Below are 13862 nucleotides of genomic sequence, written 5' to 3'. Positions count from 1 at the left end.
AATTATATCGTATAACAGAATGGATGTGTATAATAGCAGCAAATGCTGAACTTCGCAGACGGCATCTAAAATCGACTCATGCGGACAACTGCATGTCCACATGAAACTTGGTTTCGTTTCAGAAGAGGTACTATTCGAATGCCCATATTCCGTAATGCCTACGACATAAGAAAAACTCATGTCGAGTGTGTATATACAAGCAGTGGGCAAAAATTGTGGTACACAGCCAAACCAACGTTAGCCGCACCTAAAGGTTTATTGTGATCACGAAGATAATATCATCCCACCATCTCCATTCTTGGCACGTCCGACTTTAAAGATTCTATGTTCATCTGTGTCCTTTAAACAGTGGGTTTGGATAGTTTAGTGCTATAATGTGTTGTCCTCCCTTTTACAACACTCATGAGTCGGAGGAACATACTCCGATAAACTCACGAAACACATTGGCACGCGTTGCGTCTCAAATAGCATGTGTTCACCGATATTCAATAGTATTTGCTAAACGTTAAAACGACGTAGGTGTATTCTATCGCTACGTAAACACTGTTTCACAAATCACGAATACACCACAGATGCGCCATTATATCGTAAGCAAATATCGTACTGTTATGTACGACCCATGGTCATGCGTAATGAGAAACAAGACGCAATATCACCGGGATGTGTAGACCGAGACCGCGGGGCGTCATCATAGCGCTCGTAACACTACAACAGTTCTCCTATCTGGCGGTCCTTTAACACAATTCTTGTCTACTTTTGGATTATGCGTTGCATAAAAATGGTGTGGCGATTTCGAATGTAAAAACAAAAGGTAGAGGCGATGTGTTGAAAACTTTCTACCTCTATTTTATTAGCAAGTGGTATGTTTAGACACTCATAACTCGCCGTACGCGGACAAAACTTTGCGCCACCCTTCGAGTTAAATTCCATAGTTAAGTTTGTTGTTCTTTGGTTGCTACCAGTGATAAGACATGGGATCGATTTCAGCGAACTCTTTGCTAGTTAAGTGCGGCGTTGCTGCGGCAGTGTATTATCTGCCTCAAGATTTAGGAGTACTCTCAATTTTGGCATTCAACAAACGCTCGGTAGGTTTATCAATATTTCAGCGTCAGCTAATGCCGTAGTGCTCTAGACGGATCACGGGTTCTGTCACCTGCGGACCTCCTGAAACACAAGTCGACAGAGTAATATTCAACTATATGAGGGATCGCGGTTTTGATCCGGCAAATTATCTAGTGCATAAGGGAAATTTGAACACAACCGTAAGATTGATATAGCCAGTTTTTTGAAAGTGGCTTTTACCTTAAACATAAAGATTAACGTCTAGAACACCTACGTGGAGTCTGTTGCGACTAACTATATAGCATTATATCTCTAATGGTCATGTTAACGACAATACGTGATTCCTCCACTATGCCTAGAAACGCGCATCCCTTTCGCAAATCTTCGAAACGTTTGCACGTTTTTCAGAACTTCGCTTTCGCGCCTTTTGCTTGGTTTTCGTTGGAATGATAGAGTGTATACTCGAATTATCTGGTCACGTCAAATCGCGCCGTACGCTTGTTGCTTTGCCAATTTTTGCCTATTGTTGGTCATGTTGCCGACACTGATGTTGCATTATATACAGCAATATGAGTTATCTGCGGAGGTTGATCGATCACTGTAGTTGCATATTAAACCACAATGAGGCACGCGATCCATCGTAAGTGCTGGGTTTGATATTAGGGATAATGCATTAGAGCCAGGTTTCTCAATTGCAACAGTGATAAAGCCGAAGTGTATGCTATACGCAACGGCTGCGACTGCATTTAATCTGCATGTGTTATAAGAGGTTTCCTAGTACACAACGTTCATGCAACCATAGCTTGAGATGATGTACTGCTACCCTTACAGTAAGAACTGCCTTAGGGGCCACGCCCTCCTCGTCCGTTTTGCGATTGTCAACATTTATTTAATAACGTTCCGTGTGGTGGGTACTAATGAAATACGTGCGGGGTTAAACCTTACGGATTCGTAAGTTGAACTTACACGTGCATGCATTCTGAAATTTGCGTATGCATATTTAATCAAGTTACGGCACCTAACGGCATCATATTATCATATGCTGGAAAATGGCGCAACCTAAAAGGTCTTTTCCGTTCAGCGTGTCCGAATCGTTTGCAATCAATTCGCGTGGAGGAAACCCGTACATTAAGCGGAACGATGAAACAGATAAACCACTCTTCGCTGATATAATCGACCTAAGCTCTCCTATTGTTGTCTCTGGAGAAACCTTCAAATTTATTTGGCGGTGATCACATAGTTTAATGCGAAGTGTCGTCACATTTCCTGAGTTAGTACCGATGCGAATGTCTTGCACTGAGATTGCGGTCCCTGTTGTTTTAGTAGTTGACGGCTCATTTGTATGCGATTCTGGAGGATTGTACGTGAGATGTGAATCATCAATCAAGTACACATGGGCATCTTTTCCGTGCTCCCGTAACTCCGGTGGTGCGACTCCATTTCTAACAGCCGATAGGAATAAAGCATTCTCCGGCTCACTGAGCGGTCTGAATGGTCCTTCGTCAACCGTGAAACCCCCAGCATACAAATGCACCGTATGTCCGTCCTCTACGCCTAAAGCGCTATTATGACCACCAGCATAACTGTATGCTTGTTCCCTCCGATCCTCCACGTAGTCGCCAAAAGATTTTATATTGGACATTATTAATCCTTATTTGTCTTTCGCAATGCTGAATTCCTCGCCAGGTTTGTTCAATAGCCGCGATCTGTGAGGCCTAAAGATTTCTGTATCAAAATACGGATGTCGCACGTGAAGACGTCTGTCGCGATGGACGCGTCTGGACTTGTCTTTTTGTGTATCCCGGAGTACTAGCACGCGCAACACGTGCTCTTCCTGGCTTAGTTTCTTGCGTATATGTTGTATGAGGCTAGGGTAAATATCCAACTCGAAAGAAATGAAGCACGCCTCGTGTTTTTTGTTCAACGGCTGTGCCAACTTTTTAAGTCCGTAATAGTATACGTTGGTGTGTTCCGCCCCTACTTTGATCAAATTTTGCGCAATTAGCTGAAATCGCCGTTTTATCTCATCCGCGGGCCGATTGTCAAGAGCCAAATAAATGTTATAACACGTTTTGGGGCCCAACAACTTACCATCAAGTGTTGTCTTCTTGTGGTTTTCTATGTTATATTTCTGTTTGTTATCGATCTCGCTGCCTCGTATGATACGACGTCGCAGCGTTTTATAGAGCTCGCGAGTCAGCCTACCACCTACCTGAAATCTCTGCTGGACATTAAAAAATTGGAATCACAATGGCAACATACCGATGTTCTGCAGACGTTCCGACTATTAAAGTCAACATTGAGGAATGCGCATAGCGCGACGCCTCGACTTATGTCAATAGCGGATACTATAAACCTGTATACAGCTAATGATAGTGTTAAAATTGAGGAAACGATTAACCAGTGCATATATTCAAGATTTTTCAATTAGACACGACAAATAACATCCGACAGAATACGCCATTTAAAAAATTTCGTAATGACCGACTACATATGATATTTTCACGGATGTTAACGCATACATTTGCATATTTCATTCGTATACAATTGTGTATGTTTCAGGTGTAAATAATGCGAAGTCGCCTATGTACTTCTCCACATTGTAGCACTTCGTGCCAATGGGGGTGAAAGACTAATAATAATTAATTATATCGAAACAAGCATATGTGCAAATATATATTCATCCCAAACCTACGCATTGTTGAAGCTTGTTGGTGTGTATTCAGGGGCTATTTGTGGGAGTTTTACAAATATTGCACTTTTCTCTTGTCAACTGGTGTGATCCTATGCAGTCACAACTGTCTTTGACCATGGCATTGTCGAATCATGTATGTTAATTGCGTTGTAAATGTTGCCTTGTTCGTAGTAAACGCGATGTTGTATGATGTGCGATATAACGTCGCAACATTTGAGGACGAATATTTAAGAGGTTGCGGCGTGCAGCAACGCCAAACCATGTTGTTGTACTTCTGATACACGTAGCAAGAGTTTTAAGCACTTTTACACATTAAATGTAATCATGTGGATCTGTGTATAAGAATTGTATATATAAAAATAAGCTGCAAATGAAATGCGCATGACACACGATTGGATGAATTTTTTGAGTTACTATCCAATCTCGTAAAAGAGTAAACATGAGTGCGTCAGATTCATATTTTGCATACTGAAGTTGAAACGGTTTTAAAATCGGCATGGCAGGTTGCCACATAAAACTACTGCCATTTTCTACCGTCGAATGATCGTCAACAGCACAGATAGACCATGCATGTTCCGGATTTATTAACCTCGTAATGGACTCTTTGTGTTTCAGCAGTTCGTTTAAAAGTGCAGCGTGATCCATCTGATACGTATAATTAACAACGTCGTCATCAGACGGCTCGCCTTAAGGCAATTGAAAATCACACAAGCATGTCTACATTGATGTGCGGCTGTCCTAATGTATTTGGGCACTACTACAGTCATCTTTGGTGGAAGGAACCCCAATGTGCGCGCCACTTTCTGTAAACGACCCGTCTACTAAATGTGACACACTCCAGTGAAATTTTTCGAACATCAATATTGGACATTTTCCCTCCATATATTGTATACAAGTTGAATTCTTATGATATTTCTTGGTGTAGCAATGCTTCGATAAAAGAGCTGTCGATGTCTTGTCAAGCGCAAGACACAAAGATGCCACTAATTAACACGGGCTGTAGATAGCAGGCGACGAAATCATCATGATTAAGGTAGCTTGTAAAAGCTCTTAACTGGGTTTTTGGTCGACTGCTTTAATGATTAGGTCTGGAAAATCTTTTGATCATTGATGTTAATTGGCGAAGTGAACACGTGCCAGTCTTATATTGTTCACAGTATGTAGTTATTTGGGTGTTGTTCGAAGTCTATATAATGGTAGTTTGTGTACATTGTAGTTCTCTTGTTCCGACGTTGTACCACGAAAGTAGTAAGGAAAGTATATGTCTGGAAACATGCGCATATTGTGGAGAAATCGCTGACAAATACGTAGAGTGGGATCTTTATATAACTGCCATTGAACTTTTTTTGTTAAAGGTGGCGGTATTTAGGCATCTTATATATAACCAAGATGCAAAACCTTCGGGGGGCAAAAATGGCACCTCTGCCCGTAAGAGGATCTCACATCTGTTGTTATTATTTGCTTCCGCTGTAGTTCTAGATGGTTACCGTGTTATGGTCACCTGTAGATTCATAACTAAATCGCAAGAGTGGTGTAGTGACAAAAATCTGATGCTACAACAGGCAGCGTTGGAAAAAGCAAAAGAATTTTTCCAGGGCGCCGCTTATCCCACGCTAATGACGGCGCAAGAGGCTCAATTTAGCGCAGATCACGTCACACCGTTTACGGATATTGGGTCGACTACTAACCTGTTTCAAAACATGGTGCAGTCGATGTTGGCCTCTTCGCAAATGAAAATAATCAGTGCGCGGAAAGAAATGGGTATGTGTGATGGATCTAAACCCAGCAGTATAGTCGACCAGTTCTTTATACTGTCATTGCAGGAACCATCATTGATGACCATGGGCTACCGGACGTGCAAAACGTTTGGTGAGTGGAGCACACTGCTACTGTGCTTAACTAAATTGGCGGGGTACTGTGCAAGCGTTGTTATTTTCCAAAAGGTGATGAGCAGGCATGGGTACGTCTCTCCCTCCAATAATGGGGGCATCAGCAAATCGGTAAAAGAGAAGATTAACGCAACGCCTTCTACCCTGGACGTATTACTGGCGGTGCTGCTGTGCATTCATATCAAGGCATTGGTATTGATGATGATCATTTGGTACCCACGGCTCCCACTTGTAGGTGCCATAGAGGTGTATGCTTACTGTAGCAATGCATTGGCAATTCACGCCACGTGTAATATGACAATGAAACAGTCCTCTATGGCAGTAGCGATGGCGATACTGATTAAGTTGCTAATTCATTGTATCTGGCTGCGTAGCCAATACTAATACCGCCCTGGGGAATTTACAAACATAAACATACCCACAAATTAAACATCGGTGAACATTTAGTGTGTGCTCGAAATTATGCTTCCTATTGTCGGTATGTATACACATCCAATTAGAAGCTAGTTAAACCCAGCTGCTTCAAGTCCAAGTATGGGAACCGAAGCAGAACTTTTAGAATGAAGTTGCGCTGATTCATCAACGCCACTTCGGAGTTAATATATTTGTCCTTCGTGGGAAATAGTTGTTTTAGTGTTGGAGGAACCTGGAAATCTTCCTGACGTGTTGTATCAGCGATTTGGAAATCTGCTATCCCATGTCTCAGTCCAAATGATTGCGACTTCATAAAACTACATGATGTCTCTTCACCGTATAAATGTCTTACGTTTGATGCGCCAACCTTCAAAGTCGGATTTCTAATGAACCTAGGTTCCGTTTCATAATCGAATAACCGATGTGTAGACAACGGTATAGTTGTGTTTACCGATATGCCCGCGGCACCATCATTGGTAGGGCTTTCTATCACAGATTCCCTATCCATGCATGGCCGCTTCTTGAGTTTTCTTAAATCAAGTTTCTCCGGTTTTGCCATCGCTGGGCTGACCTCAAAGCTATTGGTATCAGGGTCCAAAACGTGGAGAGTTTTGGAAGCAAGACTGTCAAATTCTCCTCTGTAGGGGTAAACCCGCTTGCCGAAGTAGTTACAATTCAGCCTGAGAAGACGGCGAAACGCCATTTGATGATTTTTTACTTGAGGCGCTGTTAGACCCGCCTGATAAAGCCATTCGTCCATCTCTTGCAAGTCTACTTGCTCCCCTCGCTCTACTAGCAAATCCAATTCAGCTTTGTATAGGTGCTCGTAACTTTCAACATCATCATCCGAATCTATATCCGCTGTAACCATAAACAAGCCTTCTAGCGGTGAGACTGCGGAATCCTGCGGTTTGTTGGACCCATTATTGAAACCATCTCCATAGATCGGTCCACCAGATTTTGATATCTTTGAAGCCTCACCTCTACATGCCTTAAAAGGCCCACACATTTTTATATCCCTAGGTGTCCAATCACCCCGGGGAAGAATACTGATCATGTTGGGTTCCTTCGTAATTTTACTGAAATCCTCATCATGAAAATATGCATAATAGTTATCGAAACCACGATCGCCGGTTTCCACATGAGTGAATTTTGCAAATACTGAAGCAATTGCCTTATCCGTAAGTGGCGTTACCGGTTGTGATCTCCAGAACTCGCTTGCCGTTAGGTGAGTGTCCGGTTGTATTCTGTTTCGTTTCGGAATGCGCGAAAAGCAACGAGTTGGACTAATGTTATTATCTGCGCTGTCTTCTGGATGTGATGATAAATGGGAGCTATGTAACCCATTTGAAGACGGGAGATAAATTAGATCATCGTCGTCCTCTAACCCTGTATCATAAAGAGTGCGTTGCCTAGTGAAATTGTGATGAAATACTTCATCTACATTCTTACCAAAACGATTATCTGTTGGTTTTATAGCATTGTGCCCTAAAGACTGATCAAACAGCTCTATCCGGCAATCAACTACTGCATCCTCCCATGATCTCTGACCTACGGTACTTAAAACGGAACTTCCGATAGTTTTGGTGTTCAGGTCGCCTCTGCTTGCGTTTATATGGTCTAAGTGGTTCATGCTATCCTCGATGAAAGAGTTGAAATCGTCCGTGTTCACTGGCGTATGCCTCATTGCATAGGTTTTGGAAGCTTTCTCGCTCAGCATCAAAGCGCATCTTTCGTCTCCGGCAACATCCACATCCAAAAAGCCGCTTTTTCGTATAGAGTCTGCGGAAGGAAATACCGTGTATTCCTTGGCATCGTTTGAACTCACCTGCATAGTTGACATTACGCATTATATTCGACATTCATGCTAAATGATAAGCATATGAGGCGCTTTGAATAAGATTTAAGGCAATTTGATAGAAAGTATCCAAGTGACTCAATACTTTTAATAGGGCAAAAATGCTTCCTTCCAGCCTGTCACGTTTTATATTGAGGTAAATGACACTGCGCTCTTCAACGTTGTTGTAAGAAATTAGCATCAATGAGCGATTCGACGCGACGATCATACTACCTTGAAGCACATGAGGGCAGTACGAAAAATCAGCAAGACATTGGCGAAGCTGATGAATGATGTGGCACATACCCAATGGCAGTAATGCCTGGTGCCACAAATAAAGAATTTTTCGGGTCTAAATCCGTGTCAGCGAAAACATCAGACGATAAAGCTTAAGTCATTCTCCTCACTGTGCGACTTTTTATCTCCAATTCGATTTGCCATCTGGCATTTAAATTCCGATCGAAGAAACAAACACACGCATACGAATCGCCGGTTTTTTATATTTATACCTCCTCTATAAATGATGGGCGCGATCTGTATTACAGTCTATAACCGCGGGCTCGGACGTAACGCGTTCAAACAGGCTGTCTGCAGACATAAACTTTGGAAGCATCACCCATTTGTGAAAATATCCCCTTCATATTACCGCACACTTGTTAATGAAATATGCTGGCGTGTGTAGAGCAAGTTTTATTATATTTGAACGAAGGCGACTCAATGTGATGATGCAACGTCAACATCACGTTAGAGGGCGCGACGAATAAATTCATGATGCTTTATCACACATAGATCATTAAGATGCAAATGGGGGTGTGAATTAAAGTAATATGCGTTTGTCTACTAATGTTTGGTGCCGTTTGAGATGTGGTATGAGCACCTTCGTTGTGGATGTCGCTAAAGTCTGGCTGCCATTCGCAGCGTTACCATCAGTACAATATATTTGTCGTTGCAATGTGATTGTAATGTCTATAACATGAAACAGTTGGTGCGGGGATCCCCTGGTTTTCTCAATGGGCCATGCCTTCCCATATATCATGGCGTTCGGAGGGATTCCCTGGATATGATTCGGTAAGTGGTCATTTTCATTGGAACCATTTGTTCAGAAATGGCGATTCTTTGTTTTCTGTAGTCAGCGCGTGGAAGTGTGTGCTTCGGATGTTTCATGTCCGCAGCCGGTACGATACGGGAAAGGTATGTTAGGTGATTAATTACATCACGTCGTTTTTGAATTTAATATTTCCACAGGAGATTACTCTGAGCTTGTTCGACATTATCGAATCTAGCGACGACGTTGGCGTATTGAAACAGAAGTACGAACAGTTTAAGTAAGTTGGCGCGGTGAGGCATCTGATGAATAATGTAGAACCTCCAGTCGCGATTTCCCAGATCGTACAAAGGGACTTGTCTACGATCTGTTTGAGCGTATAAAGTTTGTCGGCTCCTTTCCTCTTCATAAAGCGATCCTAGTGCGCGAAATCCTGGTGGACGTGGAGAAGGATGTTGTGGAAGAGGCTTTATATCATTCTATGAGTTCATGCAGTGACACAAATCAGGCCAATTCGCTAATACTACTTCACATTGTGCTCAAGGGTGAAGAAAGTGATGGAACAATACCTCCAATAGCGGCGCTTCACGATATATACAAAGAAGCAAACGTGGACCCAGAAAAGGCCATAGCAGAATACAAACGTACGTTCATTATAGCACCTGTCATATAGGATACAGGTGCATTATACAAAAAGGAAATTGATCGTGTGTTGGGTATCCAAATGGAGCAACGGTCTAAAACAGATCCCCCCGTACCGCCACCTATGGCCAGATCAGCTACGGCCCAGAAGAATCGCAGAACAGAATTAGTTCGATTGTTTGGTCATGAAATACTACCCGAAGTGACTAAAGCCGACAGTAGTATTGACATTGCGTCCAAGACTATGCTGAAACCCACATGGTTGGCTGAATTTTTTAACGATGCAAGAACATACGAACCTCCCACTTGCGGGTGGTCAGTTCTAATGTTAGAGCGGGCAGAATGTTACAAATTATACAACGAGGTTATAAATGGCAAATTGGAAGAGGTGAAAGAACGTATACTTGTGAAAGAGGGAGCGCCTATGGACAAAAATCTGCAGGAAATGCCCAAACTAGCCATGCTTGTACACTGCCGTAGGCAACAGATTTGTCATATCTGTGAAAACATCACTGATTGGGAAAGAATAGAAACCGATAGGATTGTAAGATTGAAAAATATATATAGCGTTGATTTGACAATGCGACATGGCAATTTTACGCCTATACATAAGCCTACAATAGGTGGTGGGAAAGCGCTCCCTCAACCCTTTTACGTAAACCCGGAAGATGACCCTAATTATGACCCTCCCGGTAGTACGCCTTCCAGTAGATTAATGAATAGGATGTTACGCGGTGACGTCAAGGAAGAAGACAAATTTGTACCTACCGATTTAGAAACCCGTAAGAAGGGTTTGGCTTTGGTTGCTAAAGAGATGGAACCATTTGAGCACCTCTCACCGGAACAGCTATCTGATTTGGTACTACGTAATTGCAAAAAGGAATATGAACTTGCAGAGGCTATATATAGACGTCGTTTGCGAGGAAGAAGTGTTGAAGACTATCATGAGATTCAACTTATGACGGAAGGTGAACATCTTGATATGCCCACATCAGCAAATATAAACAACCAGAATGGTCACAAAATATCAAAAGCTCATGTATCTGGAAATGGTATACACTCTCTGCGAGAAGATTACGTAATAACACCCAATGTTTTGCTGACTGATTGTGTGGTTTTTTTGTCAATGTTGGAACATCTACAGTGGCAATTTACGTCCGCAGTGGAAATGCCTGTGGAATCGCTGGTAAATGTGCACAACATGGGAGATTCGATTACAAACCCGAGACCTCCACAACTGCTTTTTGTGGATCCAAGGTGTCGAGAGGCGCATGGGTATACAAGGGAGTACAGCGCGTCTGTAAGCGATGCGTGGGCGTACAGATCTCACTTAAATGCAAATGTTAATGGCATCGATGACAGTCATAATGATGGCAATGTGGACAAGTTGCTTTTATTTGGCGATGATCCGGTGTTTTATCTAAAGGATCAGGAGATGTTGCAACACATGACCCGTCATGGTGTTGGACTAAAGATACACTCGAAAGTGCCGGGATTCACCTTGCCCCCTGAACCTACCGAGCACCAAAAGTCCACGGTTTTCTACCGTCTCAATTCTTCTCAGCCGCACGTGCAACAAATTTGCTCGAACTGCGGCTATCATGTTTTCTCACATACAGTTAAGGCACACGATGGAGAGTCTCTGACAAGCTCAGAAATGGATAGTTTGCTGGATGAAGATTGTCCTCACTGCCCGATTTGCGAATCTCAAGGATGCGCCTTATCGCAAGTATGGGTAACTGGCTCAAGAGGGTACTCTCCGGAGCCCTACCCCACACCCGTTGAAGATGAATTTTGTGTTGAATGAAGTCCTCAATATCATGTAGCTTACAAAACTAGTACTGCATTGAAATTCTATTGTACAAATCCCTGCTCTGCATTATGTGGTTTTAATCGTGTTGCGTAGCACTGTGATTTGACTTGGCAATCCCCACCTGCAAAAGTATCCTTTGAATTCATCGCAACGAACCATAGATGCCTTTCCTCCAGTACCCCTATGATACACAGTGACGTAGTGTTTCATGAAGGCATTTGATCCCACGATGAAAGCATTGCCGAATTCCGATGGCACATCCAGTTGCATAAATGCTGGTACACAACGCTTGCCTTGCCTCAACATATATTGATGAGGTTCGAGAGTTATTCGTTCTCCTTCCTGCGCTAATTATCATGTTTTGAGACGCCTCCTTACCAGAACATAAGTTATCGTAGGGTAATCCGCTCCAACGTCACATGTCTGCAATGAATATATACAGTCGATCCCAACATACCTTGCTTTCGAAATATGACATGAAATGACCGAAATAAGAGCTTGGTATTGTGTTCAGCGATGTGCCGGAATCGAAAATAAGGTATGAGCTCTGTCCGTCGCAACATAGCTTCTCGTTTCCGACGTAGAAGGCATCCAGCTTCACTTCCCAGTAGTGCTCACGTACCACGGGAAACATTTGTATCTCACCCAGATAATATTGAGGATCTATGCCTCCTAACATTATCCGTGACTCCTATAAAGTATAGTAGCGTTATGTCGAAACAAACCTTGTCGTTTTCATCTATGTAGAAAGCAAATTCCTTGTGCTTCATATTTTTCAAAAGAGCCATGTGATCGAATATAGGCATTCCGGGAACACTGCTCATTTCTGGGAAGGCTAGACCTACGATACCCTCAAAGTGAATTTTGTCGAAGATGTTGTCTCCACCGGCTGATTTCTCAGACACTACAACCGCAAGAGATTGATCCGGAATCGCAATTTTCCCCAATACCACGGTATCCTTGGCTGGGTAGCCTTCAATTTCACCGGTACCAAACTGAAGTCTCATAAAAGATGTCAAAAGGGTAAAAGTGCATTGCTCAAAATGAACCCACCTTTATATGAATCTTTATGGGTGTGTCCATCATCTTGAACGTAGTCGAACGTGACGCATCGTAACGGCACACCTTAGAGCATGAAGGCTCCTTGCAAGTCGATCCAACCACCCAAAGGTTCCTAGTTTTATGCTATTGAACCGCGTGGTAAACCTACGTGCTGCCAGTATCGAAGATTGGATGGAATGTTTGCGGGGGCGTGCCGATTTTTATCTCCCCAACGTACAAGCTCTGAGATGTAATGACATTGTCATGTGCCTTGCCGGGGGTGTTGCACCCAACTTTTTACGTAAGATGTGAATCTACACTCAACTTACATCTTTCGTTTGTTTTATCGGAATGTAATTTGCGCGATCACACCGTTTGAGCATGGCTATGCGTTTATTAAGCTTATTCTTCATAGTACTAAAGGCTGGTCTTCTATTTTTGTTCCCATCGTAACCTATTGAACCGAATACGCCTTCGCCTCTTTTGGCAAAAGATATTTTCCCTTTTTTAAATAATTCATGGTTGCTTGACGCCATTTGTAGTGCAGAAACGCTACCAGGTATCTGGTATCGCTCCAGACTTATAGAATGCTGCGCTGTCATGACGTTGTTCGGGAGCAACGTACCTCGGCTGGATTGCCCTTGTGCAACCATACACTACAGCCTCCTTCGTCAAAACGTAAGCATCTCTCGCCTGTAATTGCCTCCGATGACGATGAATCGATGTCACAGACAGAAAGTCTCAGAGCTGTTAAGAACACCACCGCGGTGGTAATACCGCATCTTTTCCATGAAACCATTATGCCCTACATTAACTGAAAGGAGGTATCTACCATAACTTGACAACCATCCGTCTCATATATATCATCCTAATCTTGTACAATGTTGGCTCATAAATGGCAAATTTTGCAACTGAATCGCTACGCGTACACAGTGGAGGTGTAATCCAACATTACGACATTACAAATTCAATACTAATGAAATGTGTAGTCGTTTGATTGAATGTCCCAAAGACGTGTTCTAATTAGTCCAAAGCTTTCTGATCACTGCGTTGTCATAATGGCATTCGCTTGCCTCCTTTAGATTCATAGATGGCACATCCAGTTCCACTACCAATCGATACTCTCGCGGGCTGCAAAGGGTTTTAATTGCTTATCAATACGTTTTATTAGCAATTAATGTCGTGTGCGTGAGATTAGGCCGCCATTGATCAGCACATAGCACGATTCTACTCGTCTGTAATTCAATGACGATGTCGCTACGTTGGTGCAAACGTGACGCCGGATCACCTTGTCACTTGCATCCATAAGAGTGTTGCCAATTATATATTGAAGTGAGACCTGTTGATTTCGCTTCTCGCTATGGATGCAATACACCTTTTCATGGGTTGTCGCGCTGTGCTTACGTAAAATTAAGGGCGCACGC

The 13862-nt window shown here is 42.8% G+C and overlaps 7 protein-coding genes across 7 annotated transcripts; 3 read left to right on the top strand and 4 right to left on the bottom strand.

The window, feature by feature from the left end:
* Positions 1 to 971: 971 nt before the first annotated feature.
* On the top strand, positions 972 to 1277 carry BBBOND_0400230 (hypothetical protein, conserved; the record flags this gene model as incomplete). Its single annotated transcript, XM_012914263.1, has 2 exons — positions 972 to 1085; positions 1125 to 1277. 2 exons carry the CDS (start codon positions 972 to 974, stop codon positions 1275 to 1277), a joined length of 267 nt encoding a protein of 88 aa, XP_012769717.1.
* An 812-nt stretch (positions 1278 to 2089) lies between these two features.
* On the bottom strand, positions 2090 to 2704 carry BBBOND_0400220 (hypothetical protein, conserved; the record flags this gene model as incomplete). Its single annotated transcript, XM_012914262.1, has 1 exon — positions 2090 to 2704. One exon carries the CDS (start codon positions 2702 to 2704, stop codon positions 2090 to 2092), a length of 615 nt encoding a protein of 204 aa, XP_012769716.1.
* Positions 2705 to 2713: 9 nt separating this feature from the next.
* On the bottom strand, positions 2714 to 3592 carry BBBOND_0400210 (-putative, 30S ribosomal protein S6; the record flags this gene model as incomplete). Its single annotated transcript, XM_012914261.1, has 2 exons — positions 2714 to 3274; positions 3551 to 3592. 2 exons carry the CDS (start codon positions 3590 to 3592, stop codon positions 2714 to 2716), a joined length of 603 nt encoding a protein of 200 aa, XP_012769715.1.
* Positions 3593 to 4950: 1358 nt separating this feature from the next.
* Positions 4951 to 6030, top strand: BBBOND_0400200 (hypothetical protein, conserved; the record flags this gene model as incomplete). Its single annotated transcript, XM_012914260.1, has 1 exon — positions 4951 to 6030. One exon carries the CDS (start codon positions 4951 to 4953, stop codon positions 6028 to 6030), a length of 1080 nt encoding a protein of 359 aa, XP_012769714.1.
* A 112-nt stretch (positions 6031 to 6142) lies between these two features.
* On the bottom strand, positions 6143 to 7903 carry BBBOND_0400190 (hypothetical protein, conserved; the record flags this gene model as incomplete). Its single annotated transcript, XM_012914259.1, has 1 exon — positions 6143 to 7903. One exon carries the CDS (start codon positions 7901 to 7903, stop codon positions 6143 to 6145), a length of 1761 nt encoding a protein of 586 aa, XP_012769713.1.
* A 1011-nt stretch (positions 7904 to 8914) lies between these two features.
* BBBOND_0400180 (hypothetical protein, conserved) lies at positions 8915 to 11391 on the top strand (the record flags this gene model as incomplete). The annotated part of the gene is made up of 4 exons (XM_012914258.1): positions 8915 to 9088; positions 9143 to 9222; positions 9261 to 9586; positions 9623 to 11391. The coding sequence occupies 4 exons, from the start codon at positions 8915 to 8917 to the stop codon at positions 11389 to 11391; spliced, it is 2349 nt and encodes a 782-aa protein (XP_012769712.1).
* An 82-nt stretch (positions 11392 to 11473) lies between these two features.
* On the bottom strand, positions 11474 to 13237 carry BBBOND_0400170 (aspartyl protease, putative; the record flags this gene model as incomplete). The annotated part of the gene is made up of 9 exons (XM_012914257.1): positions 11474 to 11518; positions 11554 to 11739; positions 11776 to 11820; positions 11855 to 12088; positions 12123 to 12392; positions 12451 to 12571; positions 12608 to 12681; positions 12768 to 13028; positions 13064 to 13237. The coding sequence occupies 9 exons, from the start codon at positions 13235 to 13237 to the stop codon at positions 11474 to 11476; spliced, it is 1410 nt and encodes a 469-aa protein (XP_012769711.1).
* Between the last annotated feature and the right edge of the window lie 625 nt (positions 13238 to 13862).

The sequence above is a fragment of the Babesia bigemina genome (genome assembly GCF_000981445.1).
Source record: "Babesia bigemina genome assembly Bbig001, chromosome : IV".
NCBI classification, from domain to species: Eukaryota; Apicomplexa; class Aconoidasida; order Piroplasmida; family Babesiidae; genus Babesia; species Babesia bigemina.
Note: the sequence above shows the minus strand (reverse complement) of the source record. Positions and strands in the feature narration are given on the sequence as shown.